The 19,573-nt window shown below is 37.5% G+C and overlaps 2 protein-coding genes across 4 annotated transcripts in view; one reads left to right on the forward strand and one right to left on the reverse strand.

Annotated features, from left to right (window-relative positions):
- LOC149571312 (uncharacterized) overlaps positions 1-19,573 on the forward strand; it is a 69,578-nt gene that overhangs the window by 21,208 nt on the left and 28,797 nt on the right. The window lies entirely within an intron of this gene.
- LOC149571313 (uncharacterized) lies at positions 444-7,011 on the reverse strand. The gene is made up of 4 exons (XM_089812280.1): positions 6,621-7,011; positions 6,431-6,523; positions 709-840; positions 444-518 (listed from the first exon to the last, which is right to left on the reverse strand). Exons 1-4 carry the CDS (start codon positions 6,846-6,848, stop codon positions 444-446), a joined length of 528 nt encoding a protein of 175 aa, XP_089668406.1. The 5' UTR covers positions 6,849-7,011.

Raw genomic sequence — 19,573 nt, forward strand, 5'->3', positions numbered from 1 at the left:
AATGGTCTTTACCACTAGCAGATAGAGGATTATGAGCTCTTTCCAAGTTGTAATATGCTAAGGATTGACGAAGGTAAGAAAGAAGAAGGAAATGAATGTCCGAAGGAACACAGAGAAGTCGAAGGAGGAAATGACTGTCCGAAGAAACACAGAGAAGCCGACGGAAGAAATGAATGTCTGAAGGAACAGAAGAAGCCGAAGGAAAAAATGAATGTTCGAAGCAACATAGAGAAGCTAAAGAAGGAAATGCGCGCATGACTGAAGCTGAAGGATAGAATATACAGTATGAACCCAAAAGAAGGAAAGTTTCTACTGTACGACTGCGCAAGAAGAAAGTATTATGTCGAACCACAGATATAGCAGAAAGGTACTAGTGGCAAGGACGACACACGATACGGTTTGCACAGGCAACAAAGAGGAAGGGTTCAATAAAAGTCGGAGCATTACAGAGTGAATGTGTTATTGACAGACAGAAAGGGCAGCTGACGGAGTCCATGATAGCGAGCTTCGGGAACAAACTGGGCAATATGGAGATGACACAGAATAGGCGTAGCAGGTTTCAACTCGGACAGTGGGTATTGAAGTACGACGGCTGGAAGGAGATCAAATCGGGCAAGTTCAAGGTTAAGTGGGTCGGGCCGTATCAGATTCGGGAAGTAGGGGACAATGGAGCAATCAAATTATGGACTTTGGATGGACACGAAGTACCTCAGGCGGTGAATGGGTCGAAGTTGAAGATATATCACAAGCGGAAGACTTTTGCGTTAGAAAATGGCCTTTGGGAGACCCCTTCGTCACTGCAGACCGACGGTGACGACGGTCAAAGGTAAACTGACTTTGCTATTTTGAAAAAAAAAAAAAAAAAAAAAAAAATTTAAAAAGAAAAAAAAAAAAGAAAAAAAGAAAAAAAGAAAAAAAGTAAAGAAAAGCACTGTACGGATTTTGTATGCTCACCGTACGGTTTTCCCTTGGTTTTTGAGTTGTACGGTTTTTGGAGATGGTGTACGGTTTTTTTTAAGTTGGGAGCTGGTGTAAGCATCGTACAGATTTTGGAGGAAGTGTACAGTTTTGCAGATTGTAAAGTCTGAGATGTACGGCTTTCTCATGTACGGATTTCCAACAAAGGTACGGTTTTCTTTTGGTGTACGGGTTTCAATATTTGAAGATAGTGTATGGGTTTCAGGAGCTGCATATTGTAACATCAATTTGAAAGTCCACCGTACGGTTTCCTGAAGGCTGATGCACCGTACGAATTTCAGCTCGTACGTTCTTTTAAAGTTAATTTTTGAGAGGTTGTACGGCTTTTGTCGTGCGTCTTTATTAAAACATGAGTAATGTACAGATTTTAATATATGTCACCGTACAGATTTTTGGGCACATCACCGTACGGCTTTTAATGGTCATTAACCGTACGGGTTTCAAGTTCATTTGCAAAGTGGCATACAGAAATTGCACTAAAGGCTACAATGTACGGATTGCAAGTTAGCGTACGGAATTTGGCAATCACTTTACCGTACGGATTTTGGTGACAAAGCTTGTTCACTATGGAATACGGATTTGGTATTAGCTTCTTGTCAATCATGCACTGCACCGTACGGGTTCTTCTTCTCAGTTCAGCGTATGGATTTCAAGCTTGGTGTGCGGTTAAGCTTTCCAGATTTGTGTACGGTTTTCTCATGCTTGTACGGACTTTAAGCTGTACGGATTTCTAGTATATATTTGGCCATACAGATTTCAACCACAATTTGGCGTACGGAGTGTAAAATTTAAATTATATGTTTGAAAGATTAATGCATGGAGTAGCCGATATTTTGCATCTTTGTCAAGGGTTGGAGAAATTGTGGAAGGAGGTTTTGTATACAAAAAAAAAAAAAAAGGAAAAAAGAAAAAAAAAAACGTCGACAAATCAAGAATGCTCAGAATGAGTATTAGATGATACCATAGGGAAGGGGAAGAATCAGCGATTGCCAGAAAGAGTGTAGAATCGGCAGAAAATGACAGAAATGGTGTGTTCTATACAGCTTTGTGTGGGTTTCAGAGTGCTAAATTGGTGTTGGTGGCGAGGGGCGCTGCCCCTCGACCCCGCCGGGGGTGTTGCCCCCTGGACCCCCAGTCGTTGCGGATATCAGTCGTGGGAGTCTGACCAGTTGAGAAGAATTGAAGTTGCTGCAGGCATGGACTTTCTGTGTACCAGAGGCAGTGGGAGCAGGTGTTGGTTGTGAGGCTATCTTGGTGGATGCGTAGAGAGCTCGGGAGGAGCTGATCATCCAGTTGGAGGCAGTGCAGCGACACTTGGCTTAGGGTACTGAGGAGTTGGAAGCAGAGAAAACAACACAGGTGGCTATCAAGGTCAGCTTGAAGAGTCAGTATTTTGTTAGCAAAGGCTATAGATGCAACGGGATGAATGTGAAAGTAATATGGCAGATCAATATTGTTGTAAGTTTTGTTTTTAAAGGAGACGACTTTTCTTTTTTGGGGGGAATGATGTCGTCGGTAGAAATTGTGTATCGGCCGACGGGTCCCTTCAGAAAGGAAATTGTGTATCGGCCGATGGGTCCCTTCGGGAAAGTTCTTGTTATGTAGCCGATGGTGAATAGTTTGTAGCGGACATGATGTATTTGGCCGAAAGATACCTTCGGGAAGGTTCGTTGGAAAGTATTTATAACCCCTTCGGGAAACATTGTATTGATCATATCATATGATAGGAGAAAAGCATAATGTACTGTTGGCATATGCGAATAATAATAATAGTTCTGCTATTGCTGTTCGGTGCTCGTGTCTATTTCCTGTGTGCGTTGCTTAATTAATCCATATGGTAAACAATGGGATAATTACAAACTCGGTTTAATAAGGTAGTTGATAACATAGGAAAAACTTCATTAATTTATTCATATACATTTTGTAATATATTTGCATATATACATACATACATATATACATATATATACATACATATATATATCCTAAACATATAAGAATAACATAAATATCAACATGAGTTATTAATAAATCTTCATAATTTATGTTCAAGTAATCTATACATTAACACCATCGATGCTGTGTCATTGTCATGATCATTGATATATATAAAGAGTTTGGAGGCAATGAAAATTAACATCTATGATATGCTTATAGTTTCAGACAAGGGTGAAGGGACATTAAGTCCTTAACATATTTGTTTGACATTATTTATGTTTTTTCTGATATATATATATATATATATTCACTAACGTAAATATTATTTATATATTTGTTTGAAACATTATATAATAACATTTATTAATTTGTAACACATTTATATAGATGACTAATGTATTTTCATATACAAAATTATATTCATAAAGTATGAATATTTTGAATTATATGTGTATTTTCATTGTACATCAATTTTGGCTTATGACAGTTCACCCCTCCCAAATTTTGTTGTCCTCAAGCAATTATATGTTTGCTTCTTAAGGTTTGATAGTAGAATTTTGCACTTAACTTAAAACAAGTCTTCTCTCATCCTCCCTAAAATTGATTTTGAGTTATCTCATGATGGTGCCTATTAAATTCACACAATCAAATTTTGTATGATAGCATGCATCACATTTGTATGGTTCATCCTTAGTTATTCATGTCATTTTAGATCAATAAAAAAATAGAACTACACATGGAACATACATTTGAAAATCTGGAATATATGAATATATGAAGACATAAAGCATGCACAAAAAATACATATTAATGTACGAAGTCATATATTCATACATGAATTATACACACAATACATTCATTGCGATGCTATTTTCTATTGATCAGAAAACAAGAATGTTAATTGTGTCCATTGTAACCAATCAAGGTTTAGCTTGGTAGGAAAGCCTCGAGAGGGTGCTCGTAAATTGCTCAACACAACTAAGCCCAAGAGCACCCAATGTCCTCCTATGACAACTCACGTCTTGGTCCACGAGAGGCAAGAACATTCCACCATGACAATTCCATGCTTTGGGGTGCCTACTTAGCTTGGGAGAACTTGTAAACAGCAATTCCCTAACTTATTTCCCCCAGTCATCCTAATTGATTACGAGGTAAGGTAGATACATGTATAAAAGTAGAATGATTCATTGTTTCATCTTTTCCCTGTAGGATGGCAGGATCATGCTCTGATACCAATTGTAACATCCCCTCCTAGGTTTAGGTCTCTTATCACCATAATTGTCCCATATTTAGTATACTTAAGGCTTAAACTGAATTGATCAAGACATATTGATTCCACCTACGCTATTCTATTGTTCAAAGTAAGGAAAGTTATGCATTCACCAAACATATTAAGCAATCTTATTATTTATGATCTTTAATGTCCATGCTACCCTTATAACCATTTTAGTTCGAGAAGAAGAAGATTAGAATGTAACCAAGTTGCTTAGATACCGATCACAATAGGTTCTCTTAAAGTTTACAGATCCAAGCTCTTATCCAGTCTTGGGACTATGCTTTCAAGGTTTTAAAGGGACACTGATCCCTACCCTATTTGGGGAGTCAACCTATTGGCATCAATTTAGATGATCATCAAAGAATAAGGATTATAAAATATAATTGGTACTCTTCACAAGGAAGAGATAAGAAAGAATAAGATAATGGTATAAAATAATGGATACTCTAAATAAGTTTTTGACTATGCTGTAAGCAATTGTAATAGCAAATAAGGCTGAATGTAACTGAATTGAATACTGAATTACAGAATTCAATGTAATATGCTATTAAGGATAAACAGCCATCATATGGTCTTATAAATATATGTATACATGAAGTAATATATAAATATATATCTATGTATGCATTTATGTATGTATGCTATATTTCATAAGTGAATACACATATACATAATACACAAGGTATATAGCTATATATATATTCCTATAAGGGATAAAGAACCTTTATATAGTCTTATATATCTATTATAAGGATGAAATTAGCATAGTTGGAAAACTCGCCAAATGCAAAAACTCGCCAATTGGAAAAAACTCGGCGATTTAAAAAAAAAACTCGGGAACCTAAAAAACCGCTGAAATTTAATTAAAAATACATTTATTCTGCAAAATTTAATGAGAAGATGAATCTAATAAGTTAATTAAAGACAATACAAAAGAAAGAAACAAAGTTTAGATATATATAAATGCAAAATGCGTACAAAATTGCATTCTCATGCACAATGCTCATGGTAGGAAGCAAAATAGTAAATTACTAAATAGTTTCAATCTGTCAAACTAGAAGTGAATACTAAAAGTCTAAATACATCAATACAATGTCAATCACATCTTCCTCTTTCCACTTGCACTAGCAGGAAAGCGAGGGGGTCTAGTCCTAGGAGAAGTGCCCCGCACTGGGATAGGGCGTGAGCTGCGTGACTGTGAACTCTGTGGCTGTGCCCTCTCGCTCGACGTCCCTGCTGACTGGCTCGGCGTCCTAGAAGAGGATGCATCTCCTCCTAATGGTAATGCCTGATCCTCGCCTGAATCATCATCATCCTCGTCCTCATCCTCAATGTCATCCATAGTGAATTGAAAATCAGTGTTAGCCTCCCCCTCCATGGCCTGCCTCTCCAAATCAGCGATCTCATCTGGTGTAAACAATGGACTTGGCTCCTGTGCTGTCCAATCAGAATAAGGATCTATCTCATCTAGATCAAGCGGACCAGGTAGTTCTAAGAGCTGTGCCTTTTTTATGCGCAACTTAAGATAATAGTGCACATAAACAAGATCATTAAGCCGTTTTTGAGTCATTCTGTTTCTTTTCTTTGTATGGATGGACTCAAATAAGCTCCAATTGCGCTCACAATGGGATGAGCTACAAGGTTGGGATAGGACTCTGAGAGCAAATTTCCTTAAATTGGGGGTATTGCCACCCCAACTTGCCCACCAAGCATTTGCAAAACAAAATTTAAAAAGTTATAAAGCAATAAAAAAAAAAATCAGAAGCACAACTTATCAATTAGCAAAAGTTTTAAAGTTTGATGCTTTACCTGGTGCTTGAGTAGATCTTGCTCTCTTTGCTAGCATAGAAGAGAACAAAGGACCCCTTGATTCCACATAGATTTGTTGTTCGGTCACAATAAGGTCTCTCTCCTCTTCACTTGATATCATTCTCTCAATGCATTTAGAGAGACCTTCCATGACCTCTCCATTAGAATCTGAGTAGGAATCATTAGCCTTAAAACAAATAGAAAATGATATCAACTCTTACTACACAACCTTAAAATGTAAAGTAAAATAAAGACTTATTAAAATCCCAACTTCAAGGACAATCAATTATCATAGTACCTGAATTTGGGATTGAGAAAGTAGCTTGCTGCATGAATAGGTTGGTGGAGCATATTGTTCCACCTCCTATCAATTATTTCCCAAATGGGGTCAAATCTGAGACTGTTCCCGTGATAGCAACTTCTAATAGCCTCTTTCGCCCTATCCATGGCCTCATAAAGACCTCCCATTAGGGATTGCTGCCCATCACATGTGCGCAAGACTAGAACCAGGGGCAGAGACATCTACATTTGAAATTTGAAAAATACAAATTAGTTAATAACATAGTAAGTTATGAATTGATAATGAAACTTGAATAAACTAAAAATATAATGAAGTTACCTCCACAATCTCCTTAGCCTTTGCAAAAAAGCTATCATCAAAGACTATTCGTGCCACAGCCTCTCCTTCGGGCTTCTTTGAGTAAGGTGAAGCAACCCAATCAGCACACACAAACATTTGCTTCAAAGCCAATATGTGGTCAAGAATACTTTGCAACATCAAGAAGACCGTTGTAAACCTTGTCATAGCAGGTCTCATCAAATCTTTGCCTTTAGTGGCTTTTCTCATCAAACTGAGAACCCATGGGTGATTATAGATATATTTCGTGACTCGCCTAGCATCTTCCACAACTGGACTCACCCAATCAAGTTTTCCTATGTCCTCCAAAAGAAGGTCAAGGACATGTGCTGCACAAGGTGACCAAAAAAGTGTGGGATGCCTCTCTTGGAGGATTCTACCTATAAAAGATTAGCAAAAAATCAATAATCAGTAACAAACTTTCCATATTTAGTATTTACAAATTACATCAAATCTAAATTGAATAATACCATTGCATTACATTCATGATTCATATTGATTCAAATATAAAAAATTAAATCTACTTGCTGCCACATATGCTGCTGCATTATCTGTGATTATTTGCACCACATTCTCTATTCCCACCTCCATGACAACATTCTCCAACATTAAAGCCAATGTGGTTGCATTTTTCACTTTGTTGGAGGCATCGACAGATTTCCAAAACACCACATCATCTTTGCAAGCAATCAAGAAGTTAATAATGGTTCTACTTCTTCCATCTGTCCACCCATCAGATAAAATGGTGCAGCCATACTTCTTCCACTCTTTCTTTTGGTCTTCTATCAACAATGTTGCCCTACCAACCGCTTTGTCAAGCAACCTACAAAATTTAGGTGTAATATTAAATAAAGTGTAAGTGTTAGTAAAAAATTAGGAAATAAGTTATAACAATTAAGATTTAAAATATAACAATGAACTAAAGTGAATCACAATTATTTACAATTACTAAATAGTAAAATACTAACCTTCCACTCATATCCTTGTGATTAGGCGGCTTGTACCCTTTGCCTGATATTGTCATTGCATTCACCATATTGACCCAATAGGGACTATCAGCGACATTCATTGAGATATTGTTGAAAAACCAAAAATCAGCTGCTGCAATATCAGTTTGCTCATGCACCTCCTTAAACGATGCAGTGCCCTCTAATGATGGCTGTGCTCCAGGTGTGTTCCTGGGCACAAAATAACCACCTATCCCTGATGGGGATCCGGATGGTGATGATGAAGAAGTAGGAGATGTAGAAGAAGTGGAATCGGTAAAAGAGAAATTTTGTTTGTGGATCCGTGGGCCACGAAGAGATCCTGGTATGTTCTCAAGTGCTTCTTCTTCCTCTTGCATATCAAAAGGAGCTCCTTCAGATTCAGCTATGGCTGCCCTCATAGCTAATTTTTCCCTCTCCCTATTCAATTTTTTTTCTTCAGCAGCTGCAAGTAGGGCATGGATGAATCTTTTTTCTTCATCAGTTACCTTGAGACAAGGATTTGAGTCATGTTTCTTTATGCTTGCAAGGTGGTATTTGAGGCGGTTTATGCCTCCAGAAATAATTCTCTCACAGGGAATGCATATCACATTTCCAATATCATTTGGACTTGGAGCTTCATAGGCATATCGCCATGCCTTATCTCTTGCATTTTTAGGCCGAGTGCCTATATATCCAGATGGGCATGGTGTTTGTGGCCACTCTTCTTGCGGGTTTGTCATGTTTTCTTAATGCTTGTCCGCTGCCCTACACATAAATAATTAAATTTATAGAAAAACGAATAAACAAAGTTAGAACTTAGAGTTAGAACTTAGAAGCTAGAAGTTTAGAACAACTAGGGTTTCAACTTTCAAATGATTTGAAATCATTTACAAACAACAACAAAAACAATAAAAGCTTTGCTTAAAACTATAAAAAGTTTTCAAACAATGATAAGATGAACATACCTGGAAAGAAATTTCTCTTCTAAATTCGGTTAGAATCCTCCAAAATCCACTCCAATCTGCCTTTAATCACTTGCAATCAGCTAAAACCTTCTTTGCTCCACACAAATGAAAGAAACAATGCATTTTGACCTATTTAGGCGTCATTGGCCGCGGGTTCCCTGAACTGCGAGTTTTTTACATTAACTCGCCGATTACTCGGCGAGTTTTTGGACTCACGCCGAGTTTTTTGACAGGCAAGTTTTTGGGCGATTTACTCGCCGTCCCAAAATACTCGGCGAGTGTTTAAAACTCACCGAGTAACCGGCGAGTCTTCCATCTATGGAAATTAGTATCATATAATATATAAATCTAAATGTTCTATAACATATCTTTGAATGATCTGATATTTTACATCTGTACTATATATACTCATTAGTAATAATGAAGTCATAATCATATATATATATATAGTTAGATAACTGAAGTCGGGGGGGGTAGTGAATCAGTTATATCCAATTATCATACAATCCCTTTCAAACATTTCAATACCAACTAAACATCATAAACATTTACTTCAATTACTCAGTGTAATCATCCAATTCAATACTTAACTCATTCATTCACTTCTTTATAAATTGTTCCTTGCGTTATCGATTGACAATAATATTCCAGTTATTACCTAGTGATATCTTAGTTATTACCGAGTTGCAGTAACTATAAAGACATTTAAAACAACTTGCAACACAAACAACAATCACATTTTTGACACTAATATTTTAATGCGAAAACCCTATGAAGGGAAAAACCACCTAGGACCGACAACCCAAAAATTTCACTCGTTTGAAGTAAGCTCTGCTAGGAGAAAACCTTGTTAAAGGTTATTTACACATTGTTAATGTGACCTTGTTAGAGGATTTCAATAAAAGATCATCTAGACCTTATCACTACCTGTCCTTGACTATCCTTGACTAAAAGAGTGGCCTGATTTAAAGGACTTACAAACACCACTAATTGATCTTACTATATAGGATTTCGTAGACTTGTTGGGTCCACTCGGTACATCCGAGATTTTCTGCTACAATGGTTAAATAGTAACAATATAAAGTGATCTGTTAAGATTAACAACTACCTTTGCTTGTTCAGATCTTTGCTCTTGCTCTTTCCCTGTCTTTTGCTCACTCTTGAATCTTCCTTTACTTCGTACTTTGACTTGGCTGTATAACTCCTCTTTCTCCTTTAACTGCTCGGTTTACCTGGCTCAACAATTTTCTTTTACCTTTTTCGCCTTCACGCTTTGATCTCCTCTTAGCAATATGTTCAGTAGAAAACTCAATAACATCACCCAACAACCTAAAACTATCTCCAACATCGCCTTAAATAGTTTTCTCAATGCTTCCAGATCCTTCCATCTTTTGCCATTTAATCATAACTGTCAATCTTAGGTTTACAACAAAATTCCTTCATACAATAAATTTAGACACATACAAAATATAACTTGCATAGAACTTTGTGTCCATTCTTATCATTATTCAATTTCCTTCATCAAATCCTTCTTGAATTTTCTCAGCCATAGATCTTGTAACAAACTTTGACTCATGCCTTAGACCTTCTTGAACTTTCCACTTTTCCATCAAAAGTCGGACTCAAATTCCAATCTTCCAAACTTTCTCATCCAACTGTCACTCAGTAAACATAGCATTTACTTAGGCAACATAACACCCGGTTAATATTGATTTGCTTGGGTAATACTGTGTTTTCCTTCTTCCTTTACCAATCACTCGGGCAATATTGTAGTCACTCGGTGAATACAGTCTCCCTTCATTATCCTTGTAACTTGGTTAACTTTGTGTTCTTCAATACATTGCAACAATACATGATTGTAAAACAATCAAACCAATAATACAATCTCTTTGTCCAGCTCATTCAAGTACCCATTGAATACCTTACATATCACTTCTGTCTTCATCATACTTTATTCAAATCCTCTTCATCAATCTAAATGATATGGTACTTTACTGAGTTAGCATAATGTCTAGCCAACTACGACTTTGACATCAATGACAATATAACAACTGATTTGATTCTTTTACAAACATTCATAGCATCATCAGCTTACAATCTCCCACTAGCAATTACATTATTAGTTGCGGCTAACATATATGTCCATTTTCAGGTTGGTTACTAATTAGTACCTGAAGAGGAAGGGACTGAAGTGTTTTTGAGGAGTGGCCTCTCTAAATCCAGCTAATAGGTTGATTCCCAAGATAGGGTAGGTATCAAGGCTCCTTTTAAACCTTGAGGGCATAGTCCCAAGACAGGATAAGGGCTTGGATCTATATAATGAACTGACCTTAAATTCTTGATCAATGCTATGAATACGGGAATGTTAATTTTGTCAAACAGATTGCTGACCACCTGGAGTAATCTTAAAAAAAATTCTTTGTACTGATATTTGACAAGGGAGTTTTCAGAAGTCTATGAAGGAATGCACCTAATCGTGATATAGAAACAGTTTGGAGGCAAGATCATAAGTGAACAACTAGTGATGCCCCAAAACTATACTGAGTTTAATCTCAGGACTTCCAAACTTCCACAATTTACAACAGTATTTCCCAATTTTTTGCAAATGAATGATAATCAAATGTATTCGATATTTCAGAATTAAATGAAGCAATATTAATCCGTTCAAATACAGTGCACAGGCTAGATTAAAAGAAACGCAACATTACAGACCTCTTATCAATATGGGTGTGCTGGTAATGATCTTTGCTGTATGGAGGTCGACTGTGAAAAAACCACCAAAATGCTGTGAGCCACGTCCAGTTCTGTTATTTTTCAAATTTATTCCCTACCACCCTCAACAACATGAAACTCACAGAAAACCCTCCTTTACGGCGTTAAATAACCAGACCCGCAATGATCTCCTTAACATTTTTTTTTTTCAATGGAGGTCAAGTGTCAGGAGAGCCACGCATATATCTCCAGCTACTATCGTTTAAACTCTTCGCAAAGGTTTAATCCAGCCAACTCGACACTTCACAGTAGATGAACAGATAAAATGACAACCCGGCAAACACCCAAGGTTACCACTGTCGCTGCTGACGGCTTCCAATCTTATTCGACGGTGCCCTGGTTCTGCTTGCGGCAGCCTTCTTCTCAAACCCGCGAAAGAATGGCCTTCGAAAATATAGTATGCAGGAAACTAACAACGCAACCTCAAAAAGAAAGCACTACCTTTCTGTCGACATTCAGAACTCCAACCATCTTACACGTGAAAGTTACTGCGTGATATAACCGCAATGCCTGGGAAGAAAAATGCCTGTCTGAATCGACCCACTAATTCTTGTATTGGAAAAACTAGAAGCATTTGGTGCTGCTGTGTAATCTGCCCTTTTTCATATACCTGTGAATAAATTCTGCCCCATGACTATATCTTCCATAAACAAATTCACCTATTTTGCCGATTGATGCCCAATCTCACCATCTTCAGAATCGAAAGAGCTTGGGGTATCGTCCAGCTCTTTGAAATTTCCAAACTAGAGGGTTTTCGTCCTCTAAGTTCCAGTCCAGTCACTATCGAGCAACCAGAGATTCAAATCTGAACATTCAATTCTTCATAATCTTTCTGTGTCCCAAATCGCAATGCAAACATGTGCTTAAATAGCCTCGGAAAGAGGAAGAGTACAAGGTACGAGGAATGTGGGATTAATTGACATTTTTGTCCTGTAGTCACTTAAAGCTATTAAAAGGTAAATAACTTTTAAAACATTAAAGTGACTTAACTCTGCTTATTAAATAAAAGTCTGGAATAATTTAATTTAAATTTCCTATTGTGACTGGAGAGCATCCTTCGAAAAATGATATTAATCTATCCGGATGTGGAGATAGATTAATTTTGTCGCTCAGACTAAAATTGAGAAGGGGACATGACAATCTATAAACTTTGAGGGAACCTATTGTGCTTGGTATCTAAGCAACTTGGTTACATTCTAATCTTCTTCTCAAATTTAAATGGTAAAAAGGATAGCATGGACATTAAGGATCATCAATAAATTAAGATTGCTTAGTATGTTTGGTTAGTGTATAACTTTCCTTTGAATAATGAAATAGCGTAGTTGGAATCAATATGTCTTGATCAATTCAGTTTAAGCATCAAGTATAATAAATATGGGATAATTATGGTTATAACAGTTCTAAACCTAACAAGGGACATTACATAAAATCTCAAACTAAGACAATTCATTTGCCCTGAACTAAGTTAACCAGTTCGCTGGAAATGCCTCTTGGACCAGCAAAAGTTCGAATTGGCACCCAGTCCTAGTACAGTTCGACTTTTGGTCCAAGCAGGGTTTGATTTTCAGCCACCTAGTTTGAACCGACCCATTTGCCATTTGAACCCGGGCAGAGCAGTCACTAACCCGTCGAACTGATGTTGAACTTGGTCATTTTTCCAGCTCAGGGGCAGGATGTTTTATACAAATATTATATTAAAGTATAAGAATTTTCTTATACTTAAGTTTTATTTCTATAAATACTATGAAGATGTTTGAGATAGGTTTCAACTTATAGGATTTAAAATGCAGATTCTAGCTTTTGTGGGTTTTCAAAATATTCCAGTGTTATCTCCCACAACCTGTCCAGGCTTTTTGAGGTCAAATTGAAATTCAAACATGGATTTTCCAATGATTCTAACTCATTTCCTCACAAATCACTTCATTTCAATTTTTCATTCCTATTAGACTTAGCTCAACCACTTGCTCACACCCAAGACAAACACTACTTCGAAAATTGGTCAAACTCACTCTTGGACTTAGAGACTTGAAAATTGCTACCACCTAAGACCATATGAAATCAACCAAGCGTATGACAATGGAGCAGTTCAGCTCACCAGAATTGGTCCTGTTGGGTTCATGCTGCTTGTTAATGGCCATTGGTTGAAATTGTATCACAAACCAAGCAGCAGGTGAGAATTCATGCAACAATTCTCAACAGACCAGTCAATTGAGAGTCCTGCAGCTGAAGGAGTCGGACTCGGTGTCCCACTTTCTTCTTCCTAAGAAGAATTTTTTATGCATCCATAATAAATATTTTCACATTAAGTGGAAATGCTTTCTTTGTAATAAATTTCATTCCTTCATACCATCCTCTTTCATTTCGACATCATCATCTCATTGGCACTTTTTCACAATCACTTCCAATTAATGCTATCAAGCTTGTGCAATTCATCTCACGATAACACCTGTGGCAGGTACGCATGAGGTATGCAATTATTTATTAACACATTAGTTCATTTATTTAATTTCAGTCTTACTTATATGTGTATGTGACATAGCCTGAGTCCTGTGTAGCACCAACCACAATAGGAGGACCTATCGTTTGAGTGGGGGGGGGGGGTGTCATGCTTACATGTCATGTCTTGTCATTGATTGTGTTATGTCAGTGTCTGAGTGTGCTGTGATTATTTGAATCACAATGTATTCCATTATTATTTGTTATTATGTGATGTGACATTTTACTTAAGTAAGGTGTTTTGAATTTCGAAGAGAGTTTGTCTAGCTAAATTTGCAGTTTACAACAGTTGTTCAGAACATAGTGGAGGAATAGGGGATTTGAAGTTTGGGGTTTTAGACATTGTTCCAGAATTACAACTGAAATTCTGGGTTCTGTGGCTGGTTACAAGTGTCTAGATAAGTTTGCAGTGAAGTTTGATATCTTTGAGGGAGAGTCTCATTTTTATTTCACCATGGGAGGTTTATCCATTCACCACGAGCCAATTGTTCCTGAGGACCTGCTTTAGAACCAAAGGTGTCAATCAAGTATTTCAAGATTGTGGGTAGTTGGATTATTTTTTGAAGCTTACAAGTTTTGATAATGACATCGCTCGGAAGTTTGCAAAATCTCTTAGAAATAATGTGGCAATGGTGAAGGGTTTAAGAGTAGAGGTTTCAAAAGAAATAATTAAAGAGGTGATTGATTTTCCTGCAAAAGGTGAAGGGTTTCCTGAATCCAAGGATGACCAAACGGTTCGTGCCCAATTTACCTTGCATGGTGACCCTGCTCTTGCAACAGATAAACATAGCACAAAGAGGCTATCACTGCCAGCAGAATACATTCCAATAGCCTTATATGTGATGAGATACCTCACTTGCGAGGGCTGGCTATCATATTTGCACTCTATCCATTTCAAGCTACTCAGCCATGCCAGACAGCACAATCGGAAAAAGAATGCTCCAAATGTCTTTTACAATTTACTTCTCAATAGTGCTATTGAGGTTTAAAAAGGTATGCCTAATTCTGTGTCATATCACTGTTTGATTGAGCTTTTGGTTGAAAGAGCATTAAGGATAGTTTCTATCATTTCTTGGTATGAGCTTATGGCTGTTAAAAAGTTTAAACAAGAAGATCTAGCGCCTAGGGGGATTCCATTGTTCCATAGGGTTACTACCTCTGAGGGGACTTCTAAAAATAGGGAGGACCCTTCATTCTCACAAACCCAACCTGAGGAAACCCCTGTAGCAAAGGTCCTAAAATTGAGTTTACAACTTAGGCTCAAGCCTCAAAGAGCTCTGTTGATGACATAGAGGTTGTTCCATTAAAAATTGATGTTGAGAGCACACCCCAAAGCTCTATGAGAACTATGTCTGCAAGAAAAGGAAACAGGGAAGGAGAAGGAAATTGAGCTAGAGGAAGAGGAAATAGGTATTAGTGTAGTTTTTTACTTTTCTTATTTTGATAGGTTTTTCCTACACTTTTAATAATCTCGCTTAGGTTAATAAAGCATGTCTTATTAGGTGAATGGTTGTGAGGTGTCACCTTCCTACATATGAGCATCCATTAGCTATCTTGGGAAGATACTTTGCTATTTTTAGTCCAATAGATGGTTGCTCCTCATTGGTTGGTGTTGCCACCTCCTCCCTCTTCCTAGCCTATATAAGCATGCTACCTGGCTTGTATTTGCATCTCTTGTTTTTGCATCCTCTTAATACTATTTTGCTTCCAGCATTTGCATTATTCTCTTGGAGACTAACTCTATGATGCTATTTTGATTTTGTATCATTTGCATTCATAGTTTAGATATTTATTCTTTGCACTAGTTTTCTGGGTTATTAATCTTATCAGATTCTAACATGGTATCAGAACTTTTCTATGTGCAAGAGTAGATTTTAGTTTCCTTATTTGAGAGATTCGGAGGGTAGTTTTTTGAAAAATGAAGTATGCTCTTCTCTTGCATCTTTGGATGATCTTGAGAATCAGAAAAGTTTTGACAAAAACGATTTTTCTTTGGGGTTTCAATCTCAAATCTGACAACCAACTTGCATATTTGGAGTTTTCAATCAGTTTTGCAGGTTCCAGCATGCCATTGATGGACTTAAGAAGCTGATCCAGCATTTGCATTTCATATTCTGGTTGTTGGGGTCGTTTTTTGATTTTTGGAGCCGTTTTTTACTGTTAAAGGTGTCTAATTTACACTACAACAACATTTTCTGTACATCAGCAAGAAAAACGCTTTCTGGGTTGTGTTCGCAGCCCCGAAAAACCATCTGGGTATTTTTTAGATTTTGCATGCAAGTTGTATATTTTGCAGAATCGAGCATGCAAAGCTACAGCCATACCCCTCTCCATTGGTAGTCGCAGATTTGAATGCAGTTTTCAAATGTCTCATTCTTACTCATACGGACTTCGATTTTGATGATTCTTGTTATGAACTTGGCTATTTTTTTGTGCTCTATCCACTAGTGGAGTTGTTTTTTGATTTTCATGCTTGAATTCTTCAGAAATTGCAGATTCTCAGCCGTGACTGTGCACAGTTCTTGTTTTGGAAACTTTAGAGGATCATAATTTTCTCATACGACCTCGTATTAAGGCGATTTTTTTTTTGAAAGTGCATGATTTTTCGAGTAGATCACAGTGGTGCTATTTGTTTCCTTAATTATTATGCCCAAGTTTCACTTTTAGCATATGCTCTTCATGAGGGTTTGTAATGTATTGAAATCAAGATCACTAAGTATTTCTTTTTAGTGGTAGTTGTAAATGCACTAAAATAAAGTGCCAAATCATATTTCTTTGGGGGGGTTCTTTGATTGAGTAAAAAGGGGGGGGGCATTATCGTGGCTGGGTTCACTTCTTTTTAGCATTTCTTCATCATGGATCAAACAAATATGCCTATCCTAACTCCATACAATTACTTTGGGTGGAAATCACGCATGACAATTCACTTAAGGAAAGCTGGATTAAATAGGATAACTATGGGACTTGAAACTAAACCTGCTAAAGATGAAGACAAGCCTAAGTGGTTTAACAAATGTGATGAGGCATATGAAACATTGGGTTTGTCTGTTTCTCCTGACTTGCTATTTCACATTGAGTCTTTGGATACACCAAATGAAGTATGGACAAAGCTAGAAACACTATTTGGCACACAAGATTCAATGAGGGGTCACATGTTGGAAAATGAATTAATTAGTTTGAGTCCAGACAATTTCAACACAATCCAAGATTTCTTCACCAAATTGAAATCACTAAGGCTGCAGTTAAAACAATGTGGAATTGAAAAGAAAGACGAACAACTAATTCTTAGTATTCTCTCTAAGTTCAGAATATTCTGTGTTTGTCTTTACCTTTTATGCTACTAAGAGTGCACTTGGTACTCAATTCACCATGCCATCTTTAGATGATTTTGCTGTCAATTTCACTCGAGAATAGGACAAGCTAATCCAGATGGATCAAACAAATATGCCCATCCTAACTCCATACAATTACTTTGAGTGGAAATCACGCATGACAATTCACTTAAGGAAAACTGGATTAAATAGGATAACTATGGGACTTGAAACTAAACCTGCTAAAGATGAAGACAATTTTTTTTAGCATTTCTTCATCATGGATCAAACAAATATGCCCATCCTAACTCCATACAATTACTTTGAGTGGAAATCACGCATGACAATTCACTTAAGGAAAGCTGGATTAAATAGGATAACTATGGGACTTGAAACTAAACCTGCTAAAGATGAAGACAAGCCTAAGTGGTTTAACAAATGTGATGAGGCATATGAAACATTGTGTTTGTCTGTTTCTCCTGACTTGCTATTTCACATTGAGTCTTTGGATACACCAAATGAAGTATGGACAAAGCTAGAAACACTATTTGGCACACAAGATTCAATGAGGGGTCATATGTTGGAAAATGAATTAATTAGTTTGAGTCTAAACAATTTCAACACAATCCAAGATTTCTTCACCAAATTGAAATCACTAAGGCTGCAGTTAAAACAATGTGGAATTGAAAAGAAAGACGAACAACTGATTCTTAGTATTCTCTCTAAGTTCAGAATATTCTGTGTTTGTCTCTACCTTTTATGCCTTAGCAGCCAACCAAGGCACAAAAGAACAACAAGGACAAAGTAGTAACAACAATAGTAAGGACAAAAAACAAAAGAATAGCAAGGAGAAGAAGGATCAGATATCGATTTCTTCAAAAGCAACTATTGATACATCATCTTCCAAGGGCAATAAGCCTAAGAAAGAAAAGGTCAAATGTGTCTATTGTGAAAGACCTGGTCATGATGAACATAAATGTTTGCAGAAACAACTTGATCACTTGACATACATTCTTGAGAAGAATAATATCAGTGTTCCTGAGTCTATCAAACAAAGTTCTAATGAAGGGTCTAACAAAGAAAAAGAAAACAGCAAGGGGAAAGGAAAGGGCAAGGCCCTTTTTGTAGTTGCTTCCTCACCATCCACTTGGGTTCTTGATTCGGGTACTTCACACCACATGACTTCATCTAAGGAAGAACTTGCATCCTTGGAGCCATGTACTATGCCTTCTATGTTGATGAGTGATAACACTCCTATTGAGGTGTGTGGGAGAGGGTCTGTTGATGTGGGGGATGGCACATTCCATGATGTTCCTTGTGCACCCTCATTGTCAACTAATCTCCTATCAGTAGACCAGATCACTCACACAAGTTTAGGCAAGCGGGTTGAGTTCACTCCTGATTCAGTGGAGATATGTGAGTTGCACAATGATTCTACAATTGCAGTTGGGAGAGCAGATCATCAGTCACGACTCTATATGTTTTCTCACTTTGTTCCTGATCCTCCTTTGACTGTTTTGCTCACTCACTCTAATGATGTGAGCAGATTATGGCATGACCAGTTTGGCCATCTTAACTTCCACTACTTGCATCAGCTTAACCAGCAGAGCATGGTCACAGGGTTGCCTTCTACTTTGACATTGGAGTCACTTGGAATACATGATAGATCTTCTAATGGGTCAGATTCACTTGAGCAGTCTTCTACCTCCACTTTTGATGCAGAGAGTGATTCAGAGGACTCACCTCCTTCCTCTCCTAGTCATCATTCACAGGTTGATGATTCTCCTCTAGATTCTCCATCTTTTGGTCCACTTTGGGCTAGACAGACCTTGTAGTTTGCAGGTGATTGGGTTGGGGATCCATCAGACACCAAGCAGACTCATTCACAATTCCAGGATGCTCTACATATCTTCGTTGCTACTGCCTCAAATCCACAGTCCTTTCATGAGGCTTCTGGTATTTCTGAGTGGGATACAGCTATGCAGGAAGAGTATAGTTCCTTGATGAGGAACCACACTTGGGATCTTGTCCCTTTTTCTAAGGGAAGAAAAATTGTTCGATGTAAGTGGATCTACCGGGCAAAATTTGCAAGCTATGCTAGGGGTATGGGATGCTTCATCTTTTGGGGGGGCCGCTTCCTCTCAGTTGGAGTCCTAATTTTCTTTGGGGAGCCTCTTTTTTCTCTCTTTTGGGGGAATTTTATGTATATGGGTACCTCATCAGGCTTGACTTGCCGGGACCCATTTCTACATCCACCTAAGCTTCGCTTATGGGGGGGTGTTAGTGTAGTTTTTTACTTTTCCTATTTTGATAGGTTTTTCCTACACTTTTAATAATCTCGCTTAGGTTAATAAAGCATGTCTTATTAGGTGAATGGTTGTGAGGTGTCACCTTCCTACATATGAGCATCCATTAGCTAATTT

This window comes from Cupressus sempervirens, chromosome 2 (genome assembly GCF_028749045.1).
Source record: "Cupressus sempervirens isolate cs-2001-9-10 chromosome 2, ASM2874904v1, whole genome shotgun sequence".
NCBI lineage: Eukaryota > Viridiplantae > Streptophyta > Pinopsida > Cupressales > Cupressaceae > Cupressus > Cupressus sempervirens.